Source organism: Spermophilus citellus (genome assembly GCF_964194105.1).
Source record: "Spermophilus citellus genome assembly, chromosome: 2".
Taxonomy (NCBI): domain Eukaryota; kingdom Metazoa; phylum Chordata; class Mammalia; order Rodentia; family Sciuridae; genus Spermophilus; species Spermophilus citellus.
The window spans coordinates 155,611,991-155,627,334 of record NC_138183.1 but is presented as its reverse complement, the minus strand read 5'-3'; the positions used below and the strand labels follow the sequence as shown (position 1 = coordinate 155,627,334).

At 36.2% G+C, this 15,344-nt stretch overlaps 2 protein-coding genes across 2 annotated transcripts in view; both read right to left on the bottom strand.

Annotated features, from left to right (window-relative positions):
- The window catches only part of LOC308642258 (NXPE family member 4-like), a gene marked incomplete at both ends in the record, with an annotated part of 362,659 nt that overhangs the window by 43,332 nt on the left and 303,983 nt on the right, over positions 1–15,344 (bottom strand). The window lies entirely within an intron of this gene.
- LOC308642617 (NXPE family member 1-like) lies at positions 3,123–11,529 on the bottom strand (the record flags this gene model as incomplete). The annotated part of the gene is made up of 4 exons (XM_081281745.1): positions 10,892–11,529; positions 8,411–8,472; positions 4,015–4,227; positions 3,123–3,658 (listed from the first exon to the last, which is right to left on the bottom strand). Exons 1-4 carry the CDS (start codon positions 11,296–11,298, stop codon positions 3,123–3,125), a joined length of 1,218 nt encoding a protein of 405 aa, XP_081137871.1. The 5' UTR covers positions 11,299–11,529.

Sequence of the window (15,344 nt, the reverse complement as noted above, 5' to 3'; positions counted from 1 at the left end):
ATATCTATTCCTATATATGTTTATACATATCCATATATATGTGTGTGTGTGTGTATCTATCCTATTAGTAACCAAAATACTACACATAAATTTTCATACATATTCAGTTACATATTTATAACCTGTATCTAAATCAAATTGTAAACATCCATCTCAATACAAAACTAACTATATTCAAATCCAGATACATATAAATGTATGTATAAATTACATATATATATATATATATATATATATATATATATATATATATTCAAACATATATATCTATTGTTGAAATATGGTTTGTATTCCCTGTTATTTTAGTTTATTTTTGGTTTTTAACTTGAGTTGGTTTCTCCTTTTCCTTTAGTGTAGTTCCTCTCTTTGCTGATTTTCATTGTTGTTTATTTCTTCCTCACAGAATATTTTGCCAAGAATGTTCAGTAGTGGAGGCTTTCTCATTGTACATTCTTTTAACTTTTGTTAATCATGGAAGGTTTTAATTTTGTCATCAAATCTGAAGCTTAATTTTGCTGGTATAAGAGTTTTGGTTGGCATTCATTTTCTTTCGGAGCTTGGTATATGTTGTTCCAGGATTTCCTGACTTTAATGGTCTGGGTTGAAAAATCTGCTGAGATCTGGACTGGTTTCCACCTATATATAATCTGAAACTTGTTTCCTGTGGCTTTTAAAATTCTATTCTTATTCTGTATGCTAGGCATTTTCATTATAATGTATCTTGGTGTGGATCTGTTATAATTTTGTACATCTGGGGTCCTGTAAGCCTCTTGTATTTGATTTTCCAATTCATTCTTTATGTTTGGGAAATTTTCTGATATGATTTCATTGAAGAAATATTGAATTCCTTTGATTTGTATCTTAGTGTCTTCCTTTATTCCAATAATTCTTATATTTGGTCTTTTCACATTATCCCATATTTCTTGGAGATTCTGTTTGTGGTTTCTTACCATTTTCACTGTGTGGTCAACTTTGTTTTCAAGATTATATATTTTGTTTTCATTGTCTGAGGTTCCCTCTTCCAAGTGATCTATTCTATTGGTGATGCTTTCTATTGAATTTTTATATGGTTTATTGTTTCCTTCATTTCAAGGATTTCTGTTTGGTTCTTTTTCAGAATCTGCCTCTCTTTCTCGATGTTATCTTTTGCTATGTTTTTGCTCTCTTATCTCATTGTTGGAGTGATCAATTTTTGTCTATATTTGCTCTCTGAATCATTCTTTTCTCCACATGTCATTTTAATTTCGTACATTCTGATCTCATACTCTGACATTTCATGTACTGTGCTGTCAATGGATTCTATTATAGCATTTTGGTTTGTTTGGGACACTTTATTCCCTAGTTTTGAGGTATTGCAGTTTCTACCCTGTAATCTTGTAATGTCCCTGCAGATTACCAATACCTTGCCTTTAGGGGGGAGATCAATATTTACAGCACCCAATGCAAATAATATACAGCCTTAAACCATATAGCTCCTATTTAGACAATTACAGTTTTGTTGCAATAAACACAAATGTTGCATTTGATTAATATCTACAGTATAAATAGTAAGTTTGCATAAGGGTCTACAGTTTCTAATGATGGACAAAGAGCCTGGGGTTGGGATGGGGTAAAGGATATGGGGTTTATGAAGTGGGAGGTGAGAATATAGAGGTATTAGTTAGATCACAGGAAGAATGAAAGAGGAATCAAGAGAAGTAGACTGGAACGGATACCTCTGCTGTAACCAAGCCTGAAAGGGACCTTCATGATGGTCTTCCAGGTCCTGGATATTGTCTTTACATGGAAATAGGCATATCCCTATTTGGTAGCAGTGGCTGCGCCAAACCTGTAGGTACCTTGATGTTAGGCTTCCAGGCCCTAGCCTGCATCCTAAGATAGAAGCTGCCCCATATAAAGATGGTGTGGTGGTAGTAGAGGTAAACCAAGATGGTGGTAGAGGTCTCCCAAGATGGAGGTGACCACTTTCAGAGATGGGGCTGAGAGGGTAGGCCATGCAGTGGTGTTGGGCAACTTGTTTAGATATGCAGAACTGTGGCATGCAGTGCTAAGGCAGGCTGCTGCCTCCAGGCCCTTTCCGTTGTCCCAAAGTAGAGACTAACACGTGAGGGGATCGGCTATGGAGGTGGCTGGAGTATCTCAAGATCAGGCCACCTTTTAAATTCTTCTATTTATGCTCTTTGTTTTATCCTCAGCAATTTGTCAAATAACTAGGAGTAGTTACTCTGTTCCTTTATGACATGTACTACAATTGATGGGTAGATAGAGCCAGTGAGAGACACTCATGTCTGTATCTGCCTTAGTAAGAAATGTTTCTTGTGTTTCACTCAGGAAGTGATGTTGCTGGTGATTTCTGGTAGATTAATTTTCTTGAATTATGGGAATTATTTTCTCTTTCTGGTTATTAGTTTTCCCTCAATATCTGAGGAATTTTTGTTCACTTCTTCCAAAGTTTTCGTTTTAAATTCAACAAAGTATGGTGTAGAGGCCAAATATATCCATTACATTTTTTTGGAGCCTGTGATCTAAGAATGATTTTTCTGTTTTTTTTTAAATTGGGGAAAACCAAAAGAAAAATAATATTTCTTGATGTGTATAAATTACATAAAATCCAATATTCACTGTTCACTAATAAAGTTTTATTGAAACATAACACACTCATTTGTTTACATGTTGTCTGTGGCTGCTTTTGCATTGTAGTGTGTAGTAGAGCAGTTGTGACAGAGGCAGGATAGCCTGCAGATTCCAAAATATTTACAATCTATATAGAAAAATTTAGGTGACTATTTTAGAATGTATGACAAGCATATGTTTACTTTTTAAAAATCCTTTTGGTTAGTTCAGCCAGGAGTAACAAAAATCATGACCCAAACTTGCCTAAAGTGTAAAAATATTTATTATTACATGCAGAAAATCTCAAGGCCTGTCATAATCATTATTTATGTCTGATTTTCTTGGCTTAGCATCCCATCTCCCTTGTCATTGTCCTTAAGTATCTTTCGTGCCCAAATGATTTTTTAAAATTTGAGTTTCTTAGTCCCTAAAATGAATAAAACTTAGTTGACAATACACATGGCATTATTTGTGGAAGTTGGTTCCTAGTGAATTTGTATATTTATGCTTTAGCAAATGTAGCTTAAGAACATGTTAATCTGACTTCCAATCACAACATCAGGTGGGTGGAGATTATTGGAGGCGTATGCAATGGTCATGTCCCAAGCATCAATGACACCCACATTGAGATCTTTGAAAATGTCATTCAGGGTAAGATACTGAATGTAACCATGGAAGTCTCCAAACCTTTCTGTTTCTAAGTGCATCTCCCTGATATTTTCTGTCTTAATGATCACTTTAGTGTCTGGGCTTCTTAGGAATAGTCGTTCAATAGCTTTTCGAATACTAATGGCCCTGCGAATGAAAAGGTCAATAGGGAAAGGTCTGAAGTGTTGGCCAAGTGTAATGACAATGGCTGTGTTTTTGTCACCTGAAATCTGGTCAATTTCCTGAGGGATATAACCCGCATCTCTCACAGAGTGGAGCTGAGAAGTGATAAAAGGATAGATATGTTTTTTCCATTGTATCTGAGTATGTCTTTCAGCATCCAGAAGCAAATGTTTCTTAAAAAGTCCAGTTCCATGGAGATCAAAAAGTTTCAGGGCTGATAAAAAAAATAAACAGATCTTTAACTTGAAGGAAATTATTAATATATTTTTAAAAGAACATTCTATCATGTATAGTACCTATCTAGAATATTTGTGTTGGGAGCAAAATATTTTGTTTATTCCCTCCTTGGCAGAAGACTACCAGTTCACATATGTGAAAATTCAATCAAATTGTAAAGTTTTTATTGGAATTTAAAAGGGAAACAACCTGTCTTGTGAGAGTATGAAAAAATATACTCCAAATTAAATGTCTGAAATACAGAATGCCTTATGAAGTCAAAAACCAAATAGCCCAAGTGAGAGAAAAGATAGAAAACCTGAACTTCCAAAAGAATATAAAATAATTTCATACTTTTTGCGACTCTGGGTAAGTAGGAGATCCACTGACGCAACGTTGAGTCTCCCAGGAGGTAAATGAGTTTTCCTTTCAAGCAGCCATTGATGTTATTTTTATCTAGTTGAATCTGGTCACAAAATGTTGTTATCCACTTTTCTTGTAATGTGTATCCACCAGGGACTGGAATCTTCATTCCAATTTGGCATTTCTCTGAGCTCTTTTCTTGCTCTAGTAACAGAGATCCTGTGGTGAGTGGTGTTAGTGGCATGTGTCATACACCCAGCCTCCTCTCTTGGTCCTTCCCTTTCCTGATCTCTTTCCCTCTCCCTATACTCTCTTATCTTATGTGTCTTACTAGAGGTATTTTTTGATCACTGGCTTTGTTTTAGGCATGACTACTCATTTTGAGATTTTGAATTATTCTGACTCCTCCCTATTCATTTTCACCCACCTGTGGTCATGAGCTAAGTCTTGATGTGGTTTCCTGTCTTTACTGTCCCTTGATTCTATAGTAACTTAAGCCTGTTCTCTAATTGAATGCTGTTACTGAACTGCCAGTTGGTGTCCTTATTATCCAACCAATTACCTTTGTTTCATGAATAAATGAATAATCTTAATTTTTCTATGTTTAAAAATAGCTTAAAATATGTGCACATTATAAAAACTTCAAGCAATTTAAAACACCTAGTTTGACTTAATGTTTTTTTCAATATACTTTACTAAAAGTAACATGCAGCATCCAACACAAACCAATATTGTAGCCTGTTACATTGGAACCACAGGATCTACCATGGTCTGCCCTCCCAGGTATCCCATGTGGCAGAGCAACAACTCTTTGCTATGGCATAACAAAGGTCATCAGGTGTCTGACATGTTTTCTTGCCATTCTCTATGCTGTTTCCCCACTGCCCAGCCAGTGTCTCATATTTTAGGTTTCATTTTTTCTCCCTCCCTCCTTCCTTCTTTCCTTTCTTTTCCAGAGCCTCATGCATGCCAAGTAAGCACTCTACCACGGACCTATACATCCAGTAGTTATATTGTAGGTTTTGTTACATTAGCATTTCTGTACCAATACCACTTACTAGATTAGATAGGAAATAAGATTGAATGCTGTAAGAATGGCCAAAAAAAAAAAAAAAAGAATGACCAAAATAATGTCTTAAAATTGGAAATGTATTTGTTCCTCATAAACAGTTCCAGAGTGACTGGGTCAAGGTTAATATGATGTTATATGATGTGAGGAACACTAGTCTCTTTTGTCTCGTTGTTCTACCCATTGCTAACTAAAGGCTTCAATTTATCAGTCTAACATGGCTTGCTCTTTCTCAGATTTTGTCTGCAGTTCAGGTAGTAGCAAGGAGACAAATGGAAGAGGTGGTAACATTGTTCTTTTAAAGGTACTCTCTAGAAGTTTACCAGATCACTTCTATCCATACTCCTTGAAAATGTGAGTCATGTCTGTAAGTAGCCACATGGAAAGTTACCACAGGTCTAGCTAAAATAATGGTTTATTTTACTAATGATAGGGAATGAATATCAGGGGATTACCAGCAGCCTATTCTTTTCCTTCCTTATTTAGTCCCTCACAGGCCTTGAAGTCTCTGGTTGCCTGTGTCCACAGAATAGTACTTCATTACATGTACAGTACAGTTGGCCCTCTTTATTTATGGGTCATGTATCTATACATTCAACCAACCATGAATGGAAAATACTCAGAAAATATTTTTTTTCTGTATTGAATATGTAAAGACTTTTTTGATGATTCTTCCCTAAACAATACAACATAATAACTATTTACATAGCATTTACATTTTATGAAGTATTGTAAATTATCTAGAGATAATGTAAAGTATATGGGAGTATATGGGTAGGTTATATACAAATACCATGTCATTTTATATAAAAGACCCGAAATCTTTCACTTCCCAACCTCAAGAACTGTGGAAAATAAATTTCTGTCCACTTAAAAAATAAAAGAATAAATAATAATGAATTTGAGCATCTGTGGACTGTAGATTTGTCGAAGTTGGATTCTGAAGCCAATCCCCCAGAGAAACCAGGGACAATAAGCATTTGTAACCTGTGGACTTAATGGCAAAGTGGTGTGTTGACTCAATAGGAAAATGTACCTGGATAACCACTTAAATCTTGGCTAATCAGCTTGTTTACAGGAGTTTTTATAATCCTGTGATTTGGTTGGAATGTCAGTGTGACATGATTGGGCTTCTAGGAGGCTTGCTAGCATTGTAGCCTAGATGGTCGAATACTATAACTCTAGAAACTTGAAATTAGCAGTTACTAAATATTCCCCATTCCAGTAGTTACTGGAATATGTGAGAAGATTGTATTTAAGCATATTATTGAAAAGCATACCTTATATAATATTTATGCATCAGTGTATTCATTTTCTTATGATTACTATTACATTCTAATTGAGTTATAGAATAGGCTTGATAATTTAAACATGTGGTTAATAATTTAGAATTGCATCATCTTTTTCATTGGCTTAGAAATTGTGGTAGGGTGACAATGGCACCCAAAAGAGATTTTCCGGATGTGACTGGAAAAATAATCCTGGATTATCTGGGGGAGGGATTCCAGTCTAACATCATTAGTCTTCCATAGTGGAAGAGGGAGGCAGAAGGCGAACCAGAAAGATGGTGGTATGGCTCTGGAGGTAAAGGATTGGCTACAAGGAAAGAGGGCAGCCTTTAGAAGATGAAAAGGTACAACAGATTCTTTCCTAGAATTTTCAAAATGGAACACAGGTCTACTCTATCTTGACTGTAGCTCAGTGAGACTGATGTTGGGCTTTGGAAGAATAACGCTAAGATAATATGTTCTTATTGAAAGACACTTTGTTATAGCAACAATAAGAAACTAATGCAGAGGAAACTGACATCTTTCCAATATGAAGTCATCCAATCCAGAGAGAGTATGTTTTCTTCTACGTATAAATTTTATTTAAATTCCTTAGTAACATTTTAAATTACTTTTCTATAGGTAATAATTGTTTTTTCAGATGTAAATTTGCTTTTTAAAACACAAGAAGGAACATATCACTGCCCTCCATAGTTGGTCTCTGTGGATTTCTTTTCTTTCTTTTTTTTTAAAGAGAGAGTGAGAGAGGGAGATAGAGAGAATTTTAATATTTATTACTTTTTTAGTTATCGGCGGAAACAACATCTTTGTTGGTATTTGGTGCTGAGGATCGAACCCGGGCCGCTCGCATGCCAGACGAGCGCGCTACCGCTTGAGCCACATCCCCAGCCCCTCTGTGGATTTCTTTAGCCTTTTAAATAAACACTAAAATGCTCAGCAGAGCACTTGAGAACCTCCATGATTTAATATATTTCTCTTTTTCTAGCTCCATCCTTTGCTACATTCCATTATATGCTTATCCTACTGGACTGTTGAATAAGGTCCACGATAATTTGGCTCATCAATAGAGTTATCAGATTAAAAGATTTTTCAGATTTAAAAAATGTCAGGAAGAATGCTAAATTAGAACTGTTTCTGGTAAGGAATACTGTTAGAGTGTATGCCATGCAATAGTTTTCCTTTATCTCAATGTATGTATGCATAGGCAATTAGAAATTACTTAAATTTAGCTGATTCCCTGCATTATTTTTACTTAAATCTGGCAACTCTACCCATGACATTTATGTGGTTTCTCTGACTACATATTTCTCTGATAACCCTTCAGGGCTCAAATGTTAACTTAAATTTAAGTCCTTTGGCATTTTGCTGTCATCATGCAGTTGGTAGATTAAATGTTTTTTAGATCACAAGCTTACTGAGCATTTAATTTATACAGTTTCCATAATTCCTCATATCTGTTAGACCCTCAATAAACATTTGTTGAATAGAAGAATAAATATTACAAGAAAACTTGAATAACCAAGGTTACCAGTGTTATTGGTAAACTCAGGTATTATACAGTTATTTTAAAGCTAAGGTACTATAAATATTTTTCTTTCACATGTATCATTGATTTGTATTTTTCATTAAAACATTTAAAAAGTTGGAAAGTCCATATAAAATTGTTAAATGCATCAAGTAAAGATCGGAGGTTATGCTAGCATAGTTTAGGAAATCAAAAGTACAATATTCCTACTCTGAAGCCATGGGTATCCATCAAAGACATTTGCATAGCACCTCAGACTCTGGCAGATGAATGTAGGATACTTTATTTTCTTCTTTAGGATAAACCAAGATGAAATCTATTATAAACAGAATTTGAAATAATTTTCTTAAATTGATTTCTCCCTATAAAGTCTGGTATGATTGAGATCACCCAGACCTGCTAGGGATATTGCTCCAGAAAACTATAATTAATAGAGTTAATACTGATTAATTTTCCCCTGCATAAGAGACATGCCAGACAGCACCCACCACAGAATAGACTTACTGTTACAATGGGAGACATCAATATGTTTAAGGTCTTTCATCATTTCAACTCCCACTTTGGATCTTAAAAAACAAAACAAAACAAAAACCCAATAAATTAGCCTGTTTTATGTCCACTTGCCATAGACAATATGAATCACCTGCCTATAAGTGAAGGATAATTTTTAATTTTCTGTAACTGAAAACTATTATTTTTGTTTTAAAGTTTAGACATATTGAGTATTGCAAATGAATTAGGATTTTGGAAGACTTTCTTTTTTTATGCTGGGGATTTAACCCAGGGCCTCATGTAAACTGGGCAATCCCCCTTCCAAGGAGCCATATTCCCAGCCCATAGAAGCCTTTCAACTCTACTAAGAGTATCTGAAGTCCAGGACAACTCTACTCATCTGCTGCATGCAAACAGTGTATCCTAGAATATTCAAGTCTGTGAGGTTTCTATCTGTTTCACCTTTACATATTCTAGTTAATATACTATTTTTCTGTGAGCTTCTAATTGGCCAGCTTGTGTCAGTTTTATCCCCCTTAAGTTCTTCAACACAACTGCCAAAACACCCTTTCCAATTGCAAATGTAACTGCATTACTGTTTAAAGCCCTTGATTATCTCCTGGAATCCTTATCATTGCACATAGACCTCTTGTCACAGATCCCCTGCTTCCCTCCTTAGCCATGTTTCCTGTAATGTTCGTCTTCAATCTTTTCTACATACTTTATTTCTGAATATTTTAAGATTTATGCATTTGTCTGTATCCACTGCTGAGTCCTTAATGTCTGTCAGAATGGCTGACAAATGTCAGAATGGCAAAAAGCAGTGTTCAGTCTGAAACATGAATGGGTGTATACAGCATGTCTTTTCTCCAGTTATTGAAAGACTACCTATCTCTTCCTGCTTTGATACCCCTTATTACCTTTACCTTCTCTTGGATTCATTTTGTTTCAAGTGTGTGTGTGTGTGTGTGTGTGTGTGTGCGTGTGTGTGTGTAAATGGAGGCAGGTAAGAAAGTTAAGAAGGTTTAAGAGGATAATGGGGGCTCAGGTGCCAGATTGACAGATTTAAGAGGTATGCTATTCTCTGTTATGAATGTCTTTCAGGTCCAATCCCATAAAGGGAAAGGTGTCTTCATCTTAACTGAGATTTAAGCATAAGAATAGTTAGTGGAGAGGAAGACATTTGATGAGTTGCACCATTGAGAAAATGGAAGGAAGAGACATTCAACTATATTTTTACTTTTGCAGAAGTGAGTCATGGACAAATGATCAGTAGCCCAAACTCAAATAACTGACTGGGATTCTGAAATGTGTTAGTTTTTCCATGTTTGTTGCTTACTCTTACATTTTCTAAGCACATTTTTTGAAAGCTTGACTTTGAAAACTGTTAAGAAAGAGATTGCTCTACTCTAGTATTTCAATGTCATACAGGTAAGGGGATACATTTTGGCATAATGGAAAGTGAAAAGAAGTAGACAGAGTCTTACAGAATGTTAGCAAATGAACAAGGAACTCTGTGAGTGATATGTGTCTCGGGGTTGGCTCACAGTTCTGAGATTTGTGATAACAGTTTCATTTTGCAAAGAAATCCTCAAAGTGGTGCATGAAGAAACTCTGATGGTTCATTCTAAGGAATGAAGTATTTTTCATCTCAGTGGAGAACAAGGAGGTGAGGAAGTGAGCATCTGTTTGTGAGAGGGGGAGAAAGGCATGGTGTGACTACAGCCAAGATTGATAGGGGAGAGTTGTGTAACAGGTTAGAGGGGGATATTCAACCAGGGCTTCCAGGAATGGATAGGTCACAACATAGAGAGGTAGAAGGACTCCTCTCTTCTAAGCAATGTACACTGAGGCGTCTCTGATCATGAGATCAACTGGAGATGACTTATAAGAGTTGGCTTTTTAGAAAGATTGTTCAGGGTGCAGTGTTGAGTGGGTGCAAGGAGGGTATGATTGATGATGTGAGGGAGACCAAGCTGGAAGCCATTATAGTCAAGTAGCTGAGATAATGATGGTGGTCTCAACTTGAATAGCTGCACTGGACATAAGGAGAAATGGATGAATGCAAAAGACACTTAAATGGCAGAATCTGTGGAATATGATATGGGAGGTGAAGGAGCATGATGTTATCATATATTCATGAAGGAATCTTTTTCAATGGAACATCTATCTATTCTGCAGAAAGGTTTTCTACTGAAGGTGAAAATTTATTCATTAAATCTATTAAAATATATTGCTGAATATAATAATCCTGGTTCTTACAAGAAGGCATATATGTTATGGAGTTCCATATTATGCTGCTCCCTTTTATTGAATAAGTTAAGGAAAATGAAAGGTATTATGTGCACTTGTGAACTTTGAGCCCTCTGAAGATACCAAATATCTGATCAGAACCTCCAACAGAGGAGGTCTCTGAGAGGATAAGTCAGTATTGAAATGGGTGATGTAGCTCTTCCCCGGGGAACCTCTCATTGTATTGAAAAGTGTACTTACTTATGGAAAAGGCTTTTTTCCTTGACTGAAAGGTAAGAAATTCTTCGGTTCATGGTGCACACATGGGTCAGGGCCTCACAGGGCATGTGTTGAGGCTTCATGCAGTAGAAGGCTTCCTGGTCTCTCCCATACAGGTAGGTGCACAGTTCAGAGCTAGAGTTTAGGGTCAGGCCACATTCAGTAATGACTTGGGAGGTGCCATTAACAAATTTACCTTTGAAAATAATTTTATCATAGCCTTGGTTCCTTGCCCTCCAGAGAGCGGACACCCCTTCACTGGGGTGGATGAGCAGGAGAGACAGGGAGACTTGGCCCTCCCAGAACAGAGTGAAGCTGATAAGGTAGGTGCCATTGTTGAAGTCTGTCACCTTTCCTGAGGCGCCTGCCTTTAAAGCTGGGGAGGACATCCTGGCCCTGAGGAAGTCCCCTCCATATTCCTTCCTGCGTCCCAGGTGGTCCCTGGCCTCTAGCAGAATATCCAGCTGGTCCCCCCTGCAGTATGTGTCCCTAGGGTTAAGGATGGTGACTGTGCTCTGGGTGCCACTGGTGGTGCTGTTCACATGGGTGAAGGGTCTGGGTGGGATCAGCTGGTGTATTTTCTGTAGGATTTCCTTTATTTTGAGTTCAGTTTCTGTTGGTGATTTTATCAGGCTCATTGGTATTTCAGGACATGATTCCTTGGAGATGTTGCAGTGATATAAACTGATGGGCACATTTATAGCAGACCAAAGCTGAAATGACAACAAACATAACATACTATTCAATGAATCTGTTCCCAGTAATGTTTACTTTTAACAAATTTGAGTTCACCTATTATCATCCATATTATTTAAATGTTCTGATAATTTTTCATAAAATTAAAGCATTTACATTTTTACCTAAATATTCTAAAGAATGCCTGAGTAATTATAAATAAACATATTCAGTCTTAGATATGTAGCTAAAACAATACATACGAGTAAAAATTCTTGCTGGGAGAAAATCTTTACCACATACACCTCAGAGCATTAGTCTCCAAGATATACGAAGAACTCAAAAAATAACACCAAAAACAAAGTACACAATTATAAATGGGCTAAGGATCTGAACAGACACTTCATAGAAGAACAGTCGATTAGCAAATATATGAAAAAAATGTTCAGTATCTCTAGAAATTAAGGAAATGCAAATTAAAACTACATTGAGATTCCATCCCACTCCAGTCACAATGGCAATTATCAAGAATACAAACAACAATAAATATTTGCGAGGATGTGGTGAAAAAGCTATACTCATATATAGTTGGTAGGACTGCAAGTTGGTGCAACCACTTTGGAAAGCAGTATGGAAATTCATAGAAAACATGGAATGGATTACCATTAACCCCAGTTTTCCCACTCCTCAGTTTATATCCAAAGCACTTAAAATCAGCACACGACAGTGATGCAGCCACATCAATATTTATAGCAATTAAATTCACAGTAGCTAAACTATGGAACCAACCTAGGTGCCCTTCAACAGATGAATAGATAAAGAAAATTCAGTACATATACCCAATGGAATATTACTTAGCCTTAAAAAGGAATAAAATCATGACATTTGCCAGTAAATGGACGGAGCTGGAGAATATTGTATTAAGCGAAATAAGCCAATCCCAAAGACCCAAGGCCAAATGTTCTGTCTGATATGCAGGTCCTAATTCACAATAAGTGGAGCAGGTAAGCAAGAATATAAGTACTTTGGATTAAATAGAGGGAGGTAAATGGAGAGGAGGAGGATAGGTGGAGGAAGGATAGTAGAATGAATCAGACATTTCGCTATGTGCATATATGATAACACGACTGATGTAAATCTACATCATGTACAACCAGAAGAAAGAGAAGTCATACTCCCATTTATGTATGATGTGTCAAAATGCATTCTGTCATATATAACTAATTGGAACAAATAAAAAAATTAATGCTGGTTCTTCTTTTCACATATACCGTACCTTTAATAGCTCATTTCTGTTAGTTCTATTCAATCCATTTATTCATTCATTCATTCACTCACTCCTTTTAGTTATACATGACAGTGGAATATATTTTGACATATTATACATACATGGAGTATAACTTCCCATTCTTGTGGTTGTATATGATGTGGAGTTACACTGGTGGTGTATTTATATATGAACACACAGAAGTAATGTCCAATTCATTCTACTGTCTCTCCAATAGTTCTGTCTTAATATATTTTTACCCATGTATAACAATCTTTCCTACCACAGTTTATCATGATTGACTTATCTCCAGGATAATTTATCTCCCTGACTATAGTTTCCTCAAGGGTGAAGATGTTCTTCAGGCTTTATGAGGACAGTCCTTCTATCTCTGCTTTTTTAAAGTTGTAGCTACGTCAATTGTTCTAAAGCAAAACTCCACTCATGTCTGCCTCTGCCTTAATCCCCTTTAATGTCTTCTCATGACTCTTGGAATAAAGTCCAATCTTAACATGGCTTTATGCTTTATGCTCTGGCCTGTCTTTTGCAGCCTGGTTCTTCCACTTCCTCCTATGTTCTCTGTTTTAACAAGATGAACTGCTTTTCTGTTTTAGGAGATGACCTTCCTTTCTTGTACTTCTTGCTTTTTACTAATACTATCTCCTCTTCCTGCATTGGTGGCTACCTTCTTCTTTTCCCAAACCTCCTAAACATCTTTAACTTTTCATTTAGGAATCACCTAGAGGTGCTCAAATTTAGTGGTTTCTGAATCTTGTTGATAATCTGAAGCAAATGTCACACTTTTTTTTTCTTTCAAAACATGGATTCTCAGGCTGCAGTGCAGGTCAACTGAATTGTCACTAAATTGCAATCCTGGAGGATGTGTTTTTCAAACATTTCACAGACATCCTGTGTTCAGATAAGGTTGAGAACACTGGTTATAGATCAGTGATTGTCAACTGCCTCACATGTAAGAACATGTAGATTTCAAATCTAAGCAGTACAAAAAAATCCTTGCCTGACTCCTGTGTGGCCCACCCTCAATCAGTAAAACCCTGGTGGTTGGTAACACAGTGACATAGTAAACCAAAAGAGACTGGAAACCAAGAAATGAGATGTAACTAAAATATCAATGAAGGGAACCTAAGTTCAATCTTTGAGAAAATTTAGCAAATTGAGAAACCTTTGGCTAAGCCAAGCAAGAAATAGAGACACAAATATATAAAATGTAAAAAAAGCATACTTTCATGTGTATTTGTATTTTATGAAAGCATAAAATAAAACCTTAGTACACACACTATGAGATAGAGAAGTAGGATAGAAAATAACTATACAGGGCTGGGGATGTGGCTCAAGCGGTAGCGCACTCGCCTGGCATGCGTGTGGCCCGGGTTCCATCCTCAGCACCACATACAAACAAAGACGTTGTGTCTGCCGAGAACTAAAAAATAAATATTAAAAAATTCTCTCTCTCTTTCTCTCTCTTTAAAAAAAGAAAATAACTATACAGCATATAAAATGCTAATAACAATATAATCATGATTAAAATATTTTTCTATTTAGCACACCTCCTAAAGTCACAGGCTGAGGAATTTTTATTTGAGAGTACAAATATTTTTAACTTGTATAATGAGAAACACTTTATGCTAAAATTGATAAATGCAGTAAAGGGAGTAAAAGTTTTCACTCATGCACATGGTCTTCAAATTCTCTCTCCATGAGAGTGTGTGTGTGTGTGTGTGTGTGTGTGTGTGTGTGTGTGTGATTTATATATCAAATAGATATAAGATAAGATATAATAGGTATAAGATAAGTGCATCTTCTGGTGGCTTCAAATTTACTTTCTCCCACTCTGCCAGTGCTGCTAATGGAACAAACAGTACAAACAATAAATCTGTAGTGGCTCAGACAAGACCAGCAAGTTCTAATGGGTCTTCTTCCAAAACTACAAACTTGACTACGTCAGTAACAGCCACGTAGGGAAGTTTGGTTGGATTAGTGGATTATCCAGATGATGAAGAGGAAGATGAAGAAGAAAAATCATCCCCCAGGAAAAGACCTTGTCTTGGCTCATAAAATATTTACTGGGGGACTCCCAACGTGTGGTCTTCTTACTAAAATGCTGCAACTGTTCAATGATTGGAAAAATCTGAATTAGAAAGCTTTCTCATTTGAACTTATAAATATACAAGGAGTAGCAGAAGATCCTCAGTATATCATCTAGGAGAGTTTAACTCTGTTTAAAACAAAAAACAAAAAACAAAAACAAAAAAAACCCCAGGATTCCCAGGAACTTGATTGCTTGCTAGTAATTAAGGGGTTTGCCTTTTCAGGCTGTAAAAAAGGAAAAAAAAAATTTAAGTAAAAAAAAAAGGCCAGTTACCAGAATCTGGATTATAGTTTCTCAGCAAGGAAAGTCTCAGGTTTGAGGGAAGGAAAAGGTTGGTAAAATAATGCAAGGTTGCTCTGGGGGGTATCCAGTCTAGAAAAACA